Consider the following 17,689-nt stretch of genomic DNA (forward strand, 5'->3'; position numbering starts at 1 on the left):
CCACCATCATGGCGATATTTTGTTAATATCCAACAGAAATTTCTCTGTGTTGTAACTCACATCTGTTGTGCCTCATTTTCTCACTGTGCAACTCCAAGAAAGTCCCAGCTACATGTCTACAGGTAATTGAAGATAGCAGTGAGGCTTCCTTTTTGCCTTCACTTCTGAAGCCTGAACAAACACTTTTACCACAGCCACAAATTGGATATCCTTTCTACAGCCTCCTCTCATTGAGGTCACATCCAATGGACTCTCTCCATTTAGCTGTAGGCTTTCTTGTCTTGGAGAACTCAGACACTCCAAATAGCATCTCAAACATTACAAGTCACTCAGCTTGCTGGCTATGGTTTTACTTACACTTCTCAGGTGGTTGCTGCCTTTCAGTGCTGCAAGGGTTCATTGAATTTATTGTCCATCAGGACATCCAGGTCCTTTGGCTTATTCCCTCCCAGATACAAGTCCTGGGTTGCTTTTTTTTTTTTTTTTTTTTTTTTTTTTTTTTTTTTTTTTTAATAATGAAGTCCTGATGTTCTTCTAATGTCTATTTCTCCAACATGTCAGGATCCCTCTGAAGAGGAACCCCATTGTCCCCAGTTTGGTACTATGTGTGAATTTGTTGAGGGTGCACTCTGTCACATCACACATTATAGGCGTCAAAAACCCTGTTGAACAGTACACATTACATTTATGTATAGAGAGAATTCTAATACTGGTGTGTATATACTGTTTTACCTACTTGCCCTGGTCAATCATCAGAGAAACCAGGGTTAAAATGTGACTCCCTTCGCAAAAGGATTCACACATGTGGCTGCCATAATTACTTAGCATTTCTGGAGAAGTCAGATGAATTCACTTGAAGAAAATCATTTTGTGAGGATTGGAGGAGTTTAAATACCAGTCAATATAAACCATTTTTTGCCTCATTGTTTTCTCTGAGTTTAGCCTGACCATGCACATAAAATCTATTCTAGGACATATCATACACATGAATTTTTTTCATCTTCCCCACAGTGAATAAAAAAATGTTCTTTTACTTTGTAACATTCTCTGCAAAACTTTTAGGCCCCATGTGTTTAAATCTCGAGCACGTGCACTTTTCTTCCTTCATTGACCTCCTTTGCAAAAGAGGTCAGGCTTAAGGTAATTGTGGGAAGCACCATTTGCAAACTTGCATCACCTTTTCTCATAGCTGTAGCTTGTGCTGCGTGGTCACTTAGCTATAGATGGTCAGGCTGAGCTCTATCCTGCTTTCTCTCTGCCAATCTTGGCTCCTGTGTTGTCCTAAAACCAAATCATGGCTGGCTTTCAGCCTGGGACATTATGGCCAAAGCCATCTGGACAACAAATCTTGTCCTTGTTTCCTTACCTTCATGTCCAAATAAAGCCTCTTCCTGGGACCTGTGTTAACAACTGGTCACTGCAGTTTCTCCAGGGATGCAAACAAAAGCGCTACAGGTGCAACAGGACTGAATCATGATTTGGGTTTTACAACATTGGCAGGAAGCTGGCCGTGTTTTAGGGTTTCCTTACCCAGTAGCTCTGCTTACTATAGTCCCTCAGCGTCTAGGAGTGAGTGGGTTTTCACGCCTGTTGTGTCTCTCTAAATTATAGTTGGGTCAGTAGCACCTTGTTGGTTGTTACAGGTTATACTGAGACCAAAATGTCATTTGCAACCACATAGCCAGGGACTCAATCATGGGAATTACAGCTTAGTTCAAGAAGTCATTGAATTTATCTATTCCTTGGTTTCATTACTGTGCAGTAGATTAATCTGAAAAGTGATGATGGTGCTTTGAAGAAAATATTTCTTTATTATTATTAATTAATCTTTGCACGTACCTTGAAACAATAGAATGTAAATAAACAAATGATGTCAGAATGTGTAGCAGAGAAAAAATAGTCTATGAGAACATACCCTTTCTTGTATATAATGACATGTTTTTACTGTAGAAAGTCCCTAAGGCTGATTTCTTACTTGAAGTTTCAAAACATCATCATTAGTAAGACACTGGGGAATTAAACCTTTCCACGAATCCATTTATGTCTTTACTGAAAACTCCACTTTTCTACATGAACAACAACAAGAGTCACTTGCAGTTTTTCCCTCACAGCTTTTGATGTGGGCCAGAAAACCATTTCAGGTAATATGCGTAACATACCCTGCTAATCTGAGTTGGCTTACTCAGCTACCACAAAGGAAGGAGCCAAATATAAAATCTATTGTCAATCTCATGACTGGTCATATGTTATTTTCACTACTCTAAGTTTTTTTGTTTAAATTTGACTTTTGTTGAATTCATAGGTATTTGGAGCTTATACTAAATTAGAAGGCACATATTTATGCAGTAATTCAGTGGTGAGGGAGGAAGATAACTTGGCAAGATTCTTTTCCCCCCTCAGGCTTATAAATTCCAGATTTTTTTTTTCTTTTTTTCCACACCTATTTGGCTTTTTTTTCTTTTTTTTTCTTTTTTTTCTTTTTTTTTTTTTTTTAATGAAGAGCGGGAATAACAAGATCAACCCTGAAAAACACAAAAACACAAAATCCCTTTAATGGAGGCCCAATCCTAACCTCCAGAATCTTTTTGCTCAGCCTAGCTAGTTCTGGACCAGGCCCATACACCGGATTGCTCCTGTTCCACAGCATGTTTCAGCTGACAGCCAAGAGACTGCACAAGAATGCTTGAGAGAACCCTCTGTCCTTGGCATAAACTGGATCAGCTGTTAATCATTTCTCACTGACTGACATTTTTTTCTGCCTTCTGACTTTCCAGGTCATCTCTCTTCCCAGTGATCTCAGGCACAGCACATTCTGGTTGCTTCAGGGGCTCCAGCCACCCTCCTCAGTGTTTCATGCCTAGCAAGCTCCTGGTAGCAGGTACCTCCCCAGTAAACAGGGCTCTGAGAGCTTTTGACTAGCTCCAGTTTGTCCAGCTGCACTGCACTGGAAGAAGCAAAGAATGTATTTCATTTAAAAGTGAAAGAAAGGTTAGTTGGGTAATGTGATCTGCTGCGAAACCCCTCTCTCCTCTGAGGGCAGTCAGGTAAAAAACATTATACAAGGAATTTCTAAGATTCTTTTTTCTAAAGTTGTCAGTAACAATACAGACCATTGTTTACATTTTAATTAATTTCTGTTTCACTGTTTTTAAAATAAGATCAATTAACCTATTGCTTTCAGATGAATTATTGCAAGCTGAACCTATTCAAGACCTTCTTGAAATTTTCAAGGGTTAGCGTGACTGGTTTCCGTAGAGGAAGTCAAATTAGCAATAACTTTATAGCAATTTAAAAGTTCATAATCACTGCAATGATGAGAAATATCTCTTGGAGAATCTTTCCTCATCAGTCTTTGGTCTTACAGGAGTTTTCTTATTTACCTTTGCAGCATGTACAACTGTTCCAAATAGAAAATAAGGAAAGGGAGGTTATATGTGTAATACAGTAAAAAGTTAACATCAGAAACCCCTGGAGTATCCCTCTACATTTGCCAAAAATAAAGAGCACACCTTGCCTTGACATCACTGCAATGAAAATAACAGCAGAGAGGATACACCGAGTGCCAGTCTCCTGTACTTACTCCCTTCTGATCTGCACTTGCACCACCAAAACTTAATTCCAGTCAAGAATCTTGTTGATTTTGCACTGTGCTTTTCAAACAGAATATAGGTGCTTGCAAACACACTACAAATGTGCATAGAATTGGGACCAAACTGTGAGAGCAACATTGCACAACTAAAAGGAAGTATATGATTGACTCATTTATAGGGAACATATATATAAAATATGCCTGCATTCATGAATCCTGATACGAATCAGTATGATTTCTTGATGGTATACATGTAGCACCCTAGATCTTTGGCTGGGACTACAAAGCATATTACACAACACAGGAAGAGTGAAAAGGGAGTTTCAGGCCAAATTTGCAATGTGCCACTCCCAAAGTAGTGACGTGCTGATCTGATCTTCCAACATAAGTTGTTTGCTTTAAATTATCAGTCCTGTCAGTAGCACAAAAGTGCTATGACAGCAGCTAGGAATTGGCAGGAAAAAAACAAAGTTCCCAGCTGTGCCATCCTTTTTCTAGACCCATTATATACACTATGTGTACACGACCTTTTTTGCTTGCCTTCCTTTGAGTCTTCCCCAGATCCTCAGGCCCTTCCTGTCTCTTTCAATTTTTATTCTTATTTTTGGCATGCATTTTTCTTAACTGAGTCTTCTGTCTGTGTGCATAATCCATCAGGAGAAGAACTAATGCAACCAAGGGTTGATCAACCTTTGCCCTATTGCCCAGAGAAAAAACATTCCTTTTCCAACAGGATTTCTTGCCCAGCCTGGCAGGCTCTTAACAATTTTCATACACTCATAGGCAAATCTTAAGAATATTTTGACATCCATTCCCACATAGTAGTGATGAGTTCACACAGGTTAGCTACTAGGTTGAACATTGAGGATGTAAGAAATTCTTTCCAACTCTGATGAAACTTGCAGTCTTATGCCCATTCTACCAAGGAGACAAACCTTTAAAGTGTATTAATATAATAAAAAGTTTCCCTTTTCATAAAACCCTTAGAGAATAAGACAGATAGCCACCAGGCTTAACATGCCATAATTATCTGGTGACCTCAGACAGTCCCCTTGAACTCCTCTCTTCCACAAACCAAAAGCATCCCCACAGTTCACTGATGCATTTTGACAAATAAGTAAAAACCTAGATAGGACTGCACATGGTAGAAAAACAACCCTGAACATACTTTAACAGTGGCATGAGGAATAAAGGAAATCTTTTACTTAACTATCATCATATCACTAAACCTACTCAATGGGTCAGCTAGTCACACGGATACTATAAATTTCAGTCTTTGTCACTCTTTGGCCTGGGGGTAAATTGGAGAGGACATAACAACAACAACAACAACAATAATAATAATAACGATGATGTTTTAAAAGAATAAGTAATCCCAGTTTATCCAACAAGATGCTCTGAAGCTTAGCATGCAGTAAATTGACCACTGCAGGCCAAAAAGCCTTAGAAAATACTGAAGTCACTATTACAAGGATTATAACATGAGCAAACAGGAAAGCCCAGGTTTGCTTATTGCTTGGAGATATTATGGTCACAAAATGCTTCTGTGTTCGTCCACCCTGATTTTCTCTTTAAAAGACGGCATATGCCTTCCCATTTTTATGACTAACTTCGTCATTCTCTCACTGGAGTTAGACCCTAATTCTCTTAGAGAATGGTAATTCCATGAGTAGCAGAATGGATGAAACTCTTTTCAGTGACTCTTAGCCTCCAGGATGATTGATTGATTGATTAGTTAGGTATCTTTAACACATTGAAATTCTTACTAGAGTTTCTCTTTTAAGAAAACACTTTATTTAGAGTGATTATCATAGCAGCAATCAAGTGTTAGAAACCAAGAAAAATACATTCACTCCAAACTCCCTATTCACAGTTTTAGTGGTGAGAGAAATTAATCAATATGTGGATTCTTTATGAGGAAAAAATTTGTGAACATGCGCCCATGCAATGGCACATAACTTGCAGGCTGCCTTGTTTCCACTCTATTCATAGGTAAGATTTTTTTCTGTGGGAATTTTAAACTGAGTTCTTTATGTTTCACTTTTTACCACCTGATTCATACTGTGTGGCTGTTACCCTGAATTGCTGCCATCAGATCTATTTTTCACAATTTGGGTACATAAGTGACTATAATCAAGCCATCATGACAGGTTATATCCAGTTAGCTGAATAGGTTGTGGTTCTTGGATGGTTCTATAATCCTCTAAACTTTCTTGCAGCTTTTGCTTCCCCAGTTGAATGATTTTCGGTGTTCCACAAGCTCATTGACAAGGACTTACTGACTCTTCTCTGCCTTCTGGGGTTTCTTTGCCTCGACTCAAGACATATCTTTAGCCATGATAAAGTTACATAATGGCAGAAATGTAAACATGGAAAACAAGTTAGTGTTTCTATTCTTTTTATACCAGCTCTCTTGAAATGTTGCTGATTAAAGCAATAAACTCAGCTGAACCAAAATAATAACAGATGTACTGTAAGTGTTCCCAGACCTAAACACCTTGGAAGGTCTGAGGTCCTATTTATTAAAACCGATCCCTATCTTAAGCAGTTTTGACACATATTCTTGGCCTTGGTGGTAAGCAAATAAGTAGGTCCTTTGAAGAATTCTGAAGCAGGAAAAAAAGGATCTGTCATATTGGGCTCTTTTGACCTAATATTTTTTCACAAATTTCTCCAACTTAGTTAAATTCATGAGGATTTTTCAAGTGATGCTTCATGGAGCTGACATTTTAAAGCAACAACCTGTCTGCTTGGGCATGTGTGTGTATAAAATGGAAGACAACACCTACATATTTGAAAGTCAAGTGAAGTGATACAATTGGAAGTAAACTGGAGGTGACATATCATCAAAAGACTATAAAAATGTTCTCTAGTGACCAGATTCAAATACATTTTCAACAGAGATACATTTCCTTTCCTCTTCATCATTTTCCTGATTATTACTAAACCAGTAAATGAATAAACAGTATTTTCTAATTTAGTATATTACATAGTCAGGCATACTCACTACTGCAATATGACATGGCGAACATGATGAAAGCCATCTGCTTCCAAAGGTTATGGTTCAGAATTTCACTCAAAATGCTGTGCAATGGTTCCAATTACAGATGCTGATATTCATATGCCAGTGGCATAAAGAACATGAAAAGGCAGTCTCACCAGACCTGTCCAGAAACAGGTTCATCATAACTTCCCAGATTTTTTCAGACAACCCCAAAATCACAGCTGGCCACATCTTAGGCCACCCAAGACATTTCCACACCACCAGCTGGTTTTTTTTGTTGGTTTTTTTTTTTTTTTTTTTTTTTATGTTCCAAGGCATCGGTTTTTACTGTTGCTTTACAGTTCTGTTAACCTATGTAAGGCTATGTTAGGGAAAAAATGATTGATAATAAATCCTTAGGATGAAAATAAAACAGTATAGATGGAATAACTAGTTATATTTAAGGCAATGGTAACAGTAAGCTGGTACTTTGTTTAGTAGCTTCCTATACAATAAAAAGTTTTAATTATAAAAATACTATCAGGAAGTACAATAGGTTGGTAGATGGTTAAAGAACAAGCAGGGTCTACTTATAATGCTACTGCATTCAGCTCAGTAGGATGGTTCTTTCATCCTTTCCTGAAAAAAAATAATGATGACCCACCAAAAATGCGCACTTTCTGTGGCTTTGTAAACACGTCACTTTTAACTCTTCTTATCTTCCTTAATAATCCTGTTTTCTTGTCCTTATTCTTTCTTCTTCGCTTCATTAGACTGAGTTCCTTGCACTTGGAAACTTCTTTGGAGTTATAGAACAAATAAGATAAATGGGGTTGTGATCTTGACTTCCAACAGCAGATGCTATCAGAGAATAAACTCTCCTGGCCAGTGGCAGATTATCATCCTCTGTTTTTCACCCTTGCAAGGCACACAATGAAGTGTTCTATGACAAGCACAGAGTGAAGAAAACCCACACTTCTTCCCACTGCTCTCTGGGGTAGCATGTAACCCATCTCTGTCTCTAGAGTTTCTATATTGCAAATTCATGTATTAAATACCTGTGGAGTTCTTTATAATTCATAGGTTTCTAGCTTTTTTTTTTTTTAAGCCCCCAAGGCTGCAGGTAACATGAGGCCAAACCTTAGTCTAAGGCTCACTTTTGATACTTATGGAAGAGCAGTAATGGAGAGCAAACAGTAACCTGCCAAAATATACAGAAAGGCAGAATCCTAATTCACAACTAAATTTAAGCATGGGGCAGAGCTATCATGCTTTCAGGGTCTTGCTTCAGAGGCATTCACATCACTTTTCTCTCTTCATCAGCTGGGTTCATATCTGAGCAGAGCTGCAAGTATCACTGACACACATGAAATAAAACACTTCAGAAGATAAAAGTGAAATTAATCTTACAATTAAAGCCTATATAATGGCTCAGTTCGGCAAGGAATTGTAGGCACCATGGCAGACAGCACACTAAGAGCTCATCATCCCCCCCAAAACAATCCAATGGTGTTCAGGTGCTAAGAAGCATGGAGGAGAGGATGGAAACAGCACAGAGAGCATCATAATGCCTTTGCATATATAAAGGACAGAGCATACTTCAGATGCTTCTTGCAGCACCAGACACTGTGTCCCATAAAACAGTATGATAGACTTGATAAGAGATCACAGAAAAACAACAGAAGTGGAAATGTGGTCTTGTGAAGAGAAATTGGAAAGACAGAGGATTTTCCCCTCATACAAGAAGGAATGAGAGGCAAAATGAAAACATTTTACAGATTAATGTTGTCACATAAAACTGCACAGGGAAAGCAGATCAGGGGCTTCCACTCTGGCTCTGGAAGGAAAAACAACAAGGTATTCACTGAAATTAAAAGATGAGCAAGTCAAAACTGATAAAAGGAAATACCTTTTTATATTACGTGTAATTAAATTGTGGAACTCCCTGCCAAAGGAAGTTGTTGAGACCAAAAGCTTCACCAGATTCATCTAGAGATTGGATATTATATCAATATCATGGATATCCAGAGTTATCATAATTAAAGAAAATAAAACTTTTGGAAGAGATATTAAACCTAGTGCTTCAGGGCTTAAACTAGTCTCTCACAATTAGCGAATAGGATCAGGAGATCTCTGTGGAGGCAGATTATTCTGCCTCTGCCTCCTGCAGGGTTCTTCCGTCGTCTATAGCATCTATTTCTACTTGTATCAGATTGAGTAACAGACAAAATGGTTCTCCAGTCTGACTTAGTCAAGGATTCCTCTACACTGACACTCCTCTGCAAGGACGATCTACCTAGAAGTGGGTGTGGATATGTGCTAAACCTTTCTGCACAAGCACAGGATGGGGTCACAATTTGATCCTCAGTCACATGTGAAGGATATGTAAACACATGATTGCATGCTTGCAGAGATTGCTTGCTTTCCTGATTTTAGTGTGAGGTTTGCCCAGCACTCCCAAATTTGTTATTCTGCACAAAGTTGCAAAGCTGTCTTCAGAGATAGGTAAAGAAGTTTTATTCAAGAGCAAGATAATCCAGATGATATATCCAAGGTGCTAAAATATGCAAGGTGATATGTCCAAGGTGCTAAAATAACAAAACCCATGAAAAGAATAAATCAATACAAAGGACAGTCTAAAAAGCATGTTTTGAAGCAGGTCATCAAAAATATGCCTCTTTTCCCTATTTCTTTTCACCTTGGCTTAGTTTTGCTGCGCCTCAACACAAATTCTGATCCCTATCCTGGCACAGGGGTCCTGGAATTTGGGCACATGTATAGACCAATTGTGAGATGAACAATCCATAGGCTTCTTTCTCCAGAGAGAGATCCTGTCCACTATATGTAGGTTAAACTTAAAAATCAGCTGCAGTGAACTCCTTTAATCTAGGGCTGGCAACAGGGAGATGCCACTATCATGGTTTGACAAGACATATGGCAGTGGACTTCCAGTCAGGGGGAAAATACATCTTTCGTATTATTTGCATAGTACAAAACAGGGAAGGAAAAAGTTTTGGAATTAATCCAGACATAATTTTTACCTCTTTTTGAACCAACAATAATTGACCTAGTTTTACTCCAAACAATAGCTGACCATTGCAAACATAAGAGGTCTTTAAAAGCTGACTTTCCATCTCACCCAGCCACCAAAGCTCTTTCATTCTCTGAAGAATTAAATTTCCTCAGTATAAAGAATTCATACTAGCTTTAGTTCTAGAAATTTGATCCTACATTTTTTTCCCATGAAGAATAATTCCTTGATCTGCTATCTTTGGCACTTTTCCTAATCCTTACAAGCATTCATTATCTATTTTGTTTGGTTGGGTTTTGAGCTACATTTAGAGATATTATTGGCAAGTACTTGTAAATATACAGTAGCCTAGGTAACCCCTTCTTTTGTGTTTGCCTCCATGCACAGGGTTACTTTAAGCTGCCTTTGCCAGTGTGGGCAGAATTTAATAAAGTTTATAACTAGATATTTACTCCATTTGACCATCCTTGAAAGTAATTTCTTTAAAAAGAAGCAACTGAAGATAGAAATTGAGAGAACTACAGACAAAGGTTTTTACCCTTTTGGTTGCTATTTTTGCTATTCTTCCCCCAGCTCAGGCTTTTATGTTCAAGTTTTTCATTATTTCATTTTGAAAACATTCTGACAATGACAGCTAGTCAGAAAAATTTTTGTACCTTCTTCTAAAATATGGACTTTAAAAAAATGGATTCAAAAAGTCACGTTTTTGACTGTAGTGTTGTGAGTAAAACATATTTCAAACTCCCTTTTGCTTAGTTTTAACTTTCAATGTCTTATTTTAGATTATATGAATACCACAGAAATTCAGATTTGTATTCTTTACTCCCTTATACTCCTATTTTCCCCTTTTCTCTCATCTTGTTTAAACCCCTTCAACCCCTACACACTCTACTGAAACAAGGGCAGAGGAGACAAACACTGGGTGAAAATAGTGCATAGGAATGATTACTGCACTTATTTCTCCTAAACAGTGAAATTCAAAATAATGAGTGAGAAAATTATACTTGAGGTGATAAATAATATCAGGAGTAATAACAATGCAATTCTACAGCTGAAAAAATATATGAATGTGTAGCTGTGCATGTACTTATAATGTTGAATAGAAATTAATTTACACAGTCTTCTCTGCAAGCCCCATGCTTGCTTTCTCTGACCCAAGTATTACTGTCAAAAATGCAAAATTTTATCCTGGAGTGATTTTTTTATAACTGACTCATAACCCAGTGAATATAAGGGTATTTTTAATGGGAATGCCGACACAGTCCCATCCATTCTAGCTCAGACAGTGCTACTCAGTTTCTTGTACATAAAACCCATTTAAATGCAGTGATGACAAGAGCTTGTGTTTTCACAAGGCATATAAAGTTCAGTTCAAACAAATACCTGTTATCAGGCTATTCAAGAAAAGGAATGTGGGAGGAGGGGGTTGTTTTAATGTTTTACTTAGTTTTGAAGTGGTTGAATGGTTCATCTACCCACTGAGTAGTTTCCTTAATCATTTTCTTTTTAATTAATAGACTTGTGAACAACCACAACTGCCTTGTGGAAACACTAAACAGATGACTAACTTGGAGTGAGCAATCTACTCAATACAGTCTGCCTTAATTTGAGCCATACATGCTGAAAAATAAAAGCATGGCAAGTATGCAGGTTATTGTACAGCTTTCTGTCTGCTTTCAGTTAAAACAAGTCCCTGGTGAGCAGAAAGCAGCAATCATAAAACTGAGAGGAACATTTTAGATTTATTGCCACCTGTTAGCATGACTTTGAGCCTTGTAAGGGACAAGCATTATCAGCCAGGTTGGTGTCACAGTGCAGGTGCTGGTGGCCACCATGGCTGCAGGGAGAAATGGTCAAGTGTCAGCTCTGTGGACCAGAGCAGACATTAGCAGCTGATAACAGGAAAGACAGCACACTGTCACTGTGTTCCTTCTGTCCTCTTTCTGGATAGGAACCATCTACTGGGGGTTCATTAGAAACCAGCCTTGAGGCAAGCCAGCTCTGTAAACTACAGCTGTCTAATTGGTTTTGCTTGTGTGCACTGTCTTTGCTTTTATAATGGGGAAAAGCAACACAGCCTTTCTAATTAGATTGTTAAACATAATAGCTGAATGGCACAGCAGTAAAGAATTTGCCCTAGTCTTTGTAATTCCAGAATAAGGCACAGCAAAGATCCAGGATTTTTCCAGCCCATTTCCCCCATCATCATATCCAATGGTAATGAGACTGGGTGGTTTTTTTCCCTTAAAATAATGCAAACGATTGTAGGCCTTGCTAAAATCCAAAATAAATGTCAAAACAGAATTCCAGGAGCAAACACATCTCTCCCTTTATTCTGTTGTCTCTGCTTTCATTTGCTTCAAATGCTGGGGCTATGCACTAATTGGTGTCTTTGTTGGCAGTCAACACAGGGGGGAAAAAATGCACAGGCTTGGAAGATGAAGTCTCCTCTCTGCCCGAAGGTGGTCCCCTCAACCAAGGCTGAAATGCACTGGTACAGTGAGGAAAGCTAAAATATCACCATTTGTTGCACCTGTCTTGTGTATTAAGGAGGGAATTTGGTCTGTCAGTTCAGCACCTTTCATAGGCTCTAAATTGATTCAGAAAGAATAAAAAAGCTTCACAAAGCCAGTTTTTTCTCAGTGCCTCAGATTCAAGGGTTTTGATTCTTTTATAGGTCCTTGCTGGTTTTTACATAAGGACTTTGTCAGCATGCTGAGCACATGCAGAAGGATGCAGAGAGGCCTCTGTTTCCATTTGCTTTCTATAGTGTAATTTAATGCATATCCTCACAGACATGATGCGGCTATCTGGAAGTATTCCTAATACAATTGAAGATATTTGCTTTTTAACAATCATATTCTCTTATCCTTTCACAAGTCTATCCTGGTGAATCAGTCTCCATTGGATCCATAGGATAAATGGAGCAGGAGGTAAATAATCAAGTACCAAATAAATGTGAGATTTGTGTTGATTCTAAGGTTTAAGTTACTCTTGACAACATGGCGGCGAAGTGCCAGCGTATTTTACCACAGTGTTCAAGTCATTCAGTGACTCTTTTGCCAGATACTCTTTCTGATTTCCTGGTTAGAAAGCGAGAAAAAGGAAAATGGTTTACTAGAATAATCAAACATGAACTTCCCCATAAAAGTTCTCTTTGAAAAGGTAACTTCTTCAGTACTCATGTAAAAGAGAATTTTTTTTCTGGAATAGCACAGAAACTGATGTTTGAGATATACGAAAGATGTCACAGGAAATAGCATATTATTCAATGTGCAACTGCAGTAAATAACACCAAGAGGAACCAGCTGTGCAACTTTCATGTGGGTGTCTCAAAGGAAACAGAAAATTAATAACGAAAGATGAGTGCACTACACTGAGCCTTTAGCATGCATTGCTCTATGCCACCTTAAGCCTTCTGAGTCAAAATGAATTTGATTTCTACACAGTGGCACTTCCTCACCTTTCAGGGTTGCACCTTGTTCTGCAGAATCTTCAGAACCAGAATTCTGAGAAAAATTGGTTGAACCTCATCTTGCACAGTCTTTTTCTGTTTTTTCATGGTCACATTGCCTGGCATTACCAGAAGCTCTCACAGCAAATAAAACTCATTTTGTCTCCAAAATTGGATACTTTTTACTTCTCCTCTATCTATCAAACATGAGTTTATATCATAAAACTCTTTCAGTTATTGGGAAATTGCAATGTTTAGGTGATAATTGTAATTAAAAAATGCTGAAAATTTTTTTATTAATACACTAGAGGATCCTAAAAAGCAAGTTCTTTTCTGTAAGAGACTATTTCTGAACATGATAATGACAAGTAGATACTTTCAAGAAATTTACATTAGTTCCTTATCTACCTTTCCCCTGGCTCATCCAATATGATATAAACATCATTTTAATAAGTAGATATGAGTCTAATAATTCCAAAAATTAGGTTCCTAAGATCTTCATTGAAGCCTTTCTTCATAAAATGGATTTGAGAGACCTTAGCAGGTCATTTGATGTTTTATACTGTTACATGAGGTCGTTCATGGCTCTTTTCTGTCAAATTTTGATTATCTCCAAGGATGGAGTTTTCACAACATCTCTAGGCAATTTGCACCAGTGTTAGACAACCCACATGGTGAAATTTTTTCCCTGATATCCAATAAAGATTTTATTGTTTTGCACTTTGTGTATCCATCCCTTCTCATGCTTTTGTTGAGCATCCCCAAGAGAAAACAGCATTAAGACCTGGCTTTGCCTTCTGTCCTTCAGACTGAGCAAATCAAGGTTTCTCAGGCAGTCCTTGTACATCAAGGGCTTAGCAGCTAATCAATCTCAGTAAGTCCAGGTGATAGACCAGACTCATTCCAGTACCTTGGGCTTAGTCTTGTCTTGGGGAGTTCAGAATAGGCCTTCAGATCTAGTGTCAGATGTATGGAACAAAGAATATTCTATTGCCTCCATTTGGAGATTCTGTTCTCACTAGTTCAAGTCATCCACCAGGAAAGATTCTTTGTTCTCTTTTCAGAGTTGCCTTCTCCCCAGCCTGTCCTGTTGCACTGTACCACACTGGAAGAATTTACACCTGCCCTTATTGAACTTCATGAGTTTTGTCTAAGCTCACTTTTCCAGTCTTAGGTGTGTTACTTCCTTATTCTTTTCACTTCTTGTAAAAGAAACTTGCCTTCCCAGTACTGGTTTCCATGGCTGCTGGAGAAAACCTTCTATTAAAAGTAAGCAAAGAGTTTTCTCTCTAGAATCAGCTGGTAATTTTAAGACCTTTGCCCAGGATAATCCCACCTATCTGAAGCACAAACCCAGAGGAAAGGTTGAGGCAGGAACCAGGAGGACCTGTGTTGCATATATGATGTGTTTGGTCTGCGGATCTGAGAGGAATGTGTCTTAACAAATACAGAGAGGGAAGGAAAATGAGAATTCTACCCAAAGTGGCCCAAATTTAGAGAGCCACACCCTGGAAGCTATAGAACATCCTGGAACATGCGTGAGCTACCAGACAAGAGAAGAGAAGCTGGTACCTACTTTTGCCATTTTGAGTACATTCATCAAATGGGAGGGAAGTGTGTTTGAAACCATCAGCTGCTACTGAAGAGTTTGTGTTGATTGTCAAAGAATTCCACAAGCATTGAGATCTTTTTACTATAGAGTATAAGGCAGTCATACTAGAATGCTCGTTGTGAAAAATTATGTTGGTATAAACAATAAACAAACAAATGCATTCTGTTCACTTACATTAGGCTTGATCACAAAATTTTAGTGAAGACTAAAAAAAAAGGGAGAGTAAGAGAAGTTTATTATGACACTTGTCCAGGACCTTCCAGCATCATGCTTTTTCATTAGAAAGTGCCAAGACCCAATAATTTTGTGGCACTGTGTCTGTTTTAACAAAACTCTGTAAAGAGATTTTCTGTACTAAATGAGACAAGAGAGAGATGACCTGATCATCAGGTTCACTGCAGTGAACAAACATTTTTCCACAAAAGGCCCATGCAGGAGATACTACTCAGCCTTGATTCAGATCCTTTCTTCTTGATCCAATGATATTAAGTGAAACAGGCCCAAAAGCAGACCCTAATCCATTTGTTAGAGCACTCACCTACATTAAGTAGCCTTGATTTTTCACTGTGGATCAAACCAGACAAGAGCTTGGCTTTCTCCCAAATGCTCTTCAGCAGATGCTTTAGGCAGAAGCCTACTGTTCTGGGTAAGATTCTCACAAATTCCAGAATTTCAAAGAGTGTTTCTACTTTACATGTAAGTAAAATGTAACCATTGTTCTCTGGCCAGACGCAGACATAGATTCTGCCAAATTTATAGAAGACAACAAGGCTGGAATTCATCTCATTTAACCCCAAGCATGCTCTTAGTCCATGGAAAGAATTAGGCTTTTCTGAGGTGTGATACATCTGGTCTTTCTTAGATACCTTAGGTGAGATTTCTCTTACCAGATGTTCTTACATCCAAGCTGGTCTCCCAAGACAGTGGACCAAACAAAGCAACTCTACAGCACTGTTTGCTCCATCCTAAGGTAAATGTCTAAAATTATGTAAAATTGTTAGTTTCTTCCCACTGGCAACAAGTAGAATAAAGAAGAACAAATCAGGGGTAAACACCTTTCTCATAGATACCTGAAATTGGATGCAATGAATTCTAGCTTAAGAGGAAAGTTTTGTGTCCATTTTCATTTGAAGTTATGGCTCATATCCAGTTTTAATGAAGAAAGGGTGAAAAGAGAAGTGTGGGGTTGATTTCTTGGTTTTTACAGGCTTTGGAAGAAAACCTATAGTGTGCTCTTTCTTAGGTTATGTGCTGAAACATGTTTCTACATTGTCAAAGATTAAATAATTAGGAGAACATGGTCAGGATCAAAAGGCTGTTCCATGTCATAGCTAATTTGAGAGTTACCACAAATATGACGAGTAGTGAGTCCTGCTGGTCCAATACCTGCTGTAGCCAACCATGTGGACTCAGAGTGAAATGTAATACACTCACATTGTGTTTTAATTCAAGTCGTCATAAGGTGTTAATTTAAGAACTGAATATATTTTTACCACTCCTCATCTCCCAGTTACTATTAACATAAAAATGAATAATGGGCTTTTATTCTAAGAAAGAATAGTTAAACACCTGGCTAGTGACCTCTCAGACACCAGTTTCAAAAAAAGTGTATGAAATAAAAAGCTTTATGCTGATTATATGCATAGCTTTATCAGAAAGTAGTCTAACAATGCTGTTACTGCATCTTGGAGGAGGGGATGATTTTCTTTCTTTCTTTCTTTCTTTCTTTCTTTCTTTCTTTCTTTCTTTCTTTCTTTCTTTCTCTCTCTCTCTCTCTCTCTCTTTCTCTCTTTCTCTCTTTCTCTCTTTCTCTCTTTCTCTCTTTCTTTCTTTTCTTCTTTCTCTCCCTCGCTCTCACTCTCATATTTGGCATATTGAGGACATCCATCTATATATTCTGTAAGAATCAGTATCTTTGTTATGGAGCAAACACAGAAAATGACTGATATAAAGAAGAATCATTTAATTTGGCATTATTCATAGATTTGAAAAGCAGTAAGCAAGAACATTATATTACTCTGATGCAAAAAATTATTCATTCTGTGCCAGTGACTCATACATCAACGCTTTGATATGCAGAAGCTGAAATATTCACCCCCAAATTAACCTTTGTATCTTGCTGTTATCTATCCACCTTCCATCTTAATCACAGATATTATTTGTATGCAATACTATTCCCACACACCTACCTGTAAACACTTTTGAACCCACATGCTACAAAATACAGCCTTCAACTTCTAAAGCCTGATTTGGAGGTTTCAGTTTCAGGGGGAGAACTACCATAGTCTGATGGCTAGAAGTGAGAAAAACTCTTAATTGCAACAACTTTGTTAATCATCTTTGTATGCTGATTGTTTCGACCCACCAGTACCAACCAACACAGGAAAATCTGAACTGCAGGAATCACAATTCCACTATGAGGTACATCAAGATACACATGACTTTGAACTATTCAAGGTAAGAACATTGCATTTAGTTTTCAGAGGTTGTCATATATATCCTCTCTTTGCATAAAATTAAACTCTATCAGAAAAGTATCAGGCTCTCATATCACCTAGAAACAGTTGTTTACAGCTATTCCTTCATCTTCTTCCTCCATTCCAAAAGTGTAGGTCTCTTCTTTCTTTCTTTCTTCTATTTTAAATTTTTTAATCCATCTTTTATTGTACTAGAATGATCTTGTAACTCCCTTAAGCCTCTCTTTTCTTCCATATTGCTCTTAGATACTGTACTATCTATCACCCAGTCTTGATATATGATCTCAAGATCTTCCCATAGACTCTCTTTTTACCTTTGTTCCAGCAATGATTTCAGCTAAAATTCTGTTTAGGAATTTTTCATTAAATATTTTTGGCCTATAACAGATATAACAAATCTTCTACTTTTCAACATATTGTCCCAGCAGTGATTGAATGTATCAGAGTCAGACTTGCATGACGCAAGACATTATCTTTTATTAGCTGAACTGGGGAAAATACCAGATTTGGGTTGAATTTTGAAGGGCACTAAAGGTGAAATAA

At 37.8% G+C, this 17,689-nt stretch overlaps 1 protein-coding gene across 12 annotated transcripts in view; it reads left to right on the top strand.

Moving 5' to 3' along the window:
- The first annotated feature begins 2,794 nt into the window (after nucleotides 1-2,794).
- LOC310921877 (uncharacterized protein) overlaps nucleotides 2,795-17,689 on the top strand; it is a 34,143-nt gene continuing 19,248 nt past the window's right edge. For 5 of the 12 annotated variants that reach the window (XM_083882130.1, XM_083882138.1, XM_083882133.1 and 2 more), the window contains exons 1-4: nucleotides 2,802-2,878; nucleotides 3,182-3,232; nucleotides 15,560-15,639; nucleotides 17,038-17,126. In XM_083882130.1, coding sequence (XP_083738256.1) covers nucleotides 2,854-2,878; nucleotides 3,182-3,232; nucleotides 15,560-15,639; nucleotides 17,038-17,126 — 245 coding nt within the window. In that variant the 5' untranslated portion in view covers nucleotides 2,802-2,853. Of the gene's footprint in view, nucleotides 3,045-3,181; nucleotides 3,233-15,559; nucleotides 15,640-17,037; nucleotides 17,127-17,689 lie in introns of all 12 variants that reach the window. The other 7 variants (XM_083882136.1, XM_083882135.1, XM_083882134.1 and 4 more) reach the window with 4 other exon arrangements.

Source organism: Zosterops lateralis, assembly GCF_965231275.1.
Source record: "Zosterops lateralis genome assembly, chromosome: 2".
NCBI classification, from domain to species: domain Eukaryota; kingdom Metazoa; phylum Chordata; class Aves; order Passeriformes; family Zosteropidae; genus Zosterops; species Zosterops lateralis.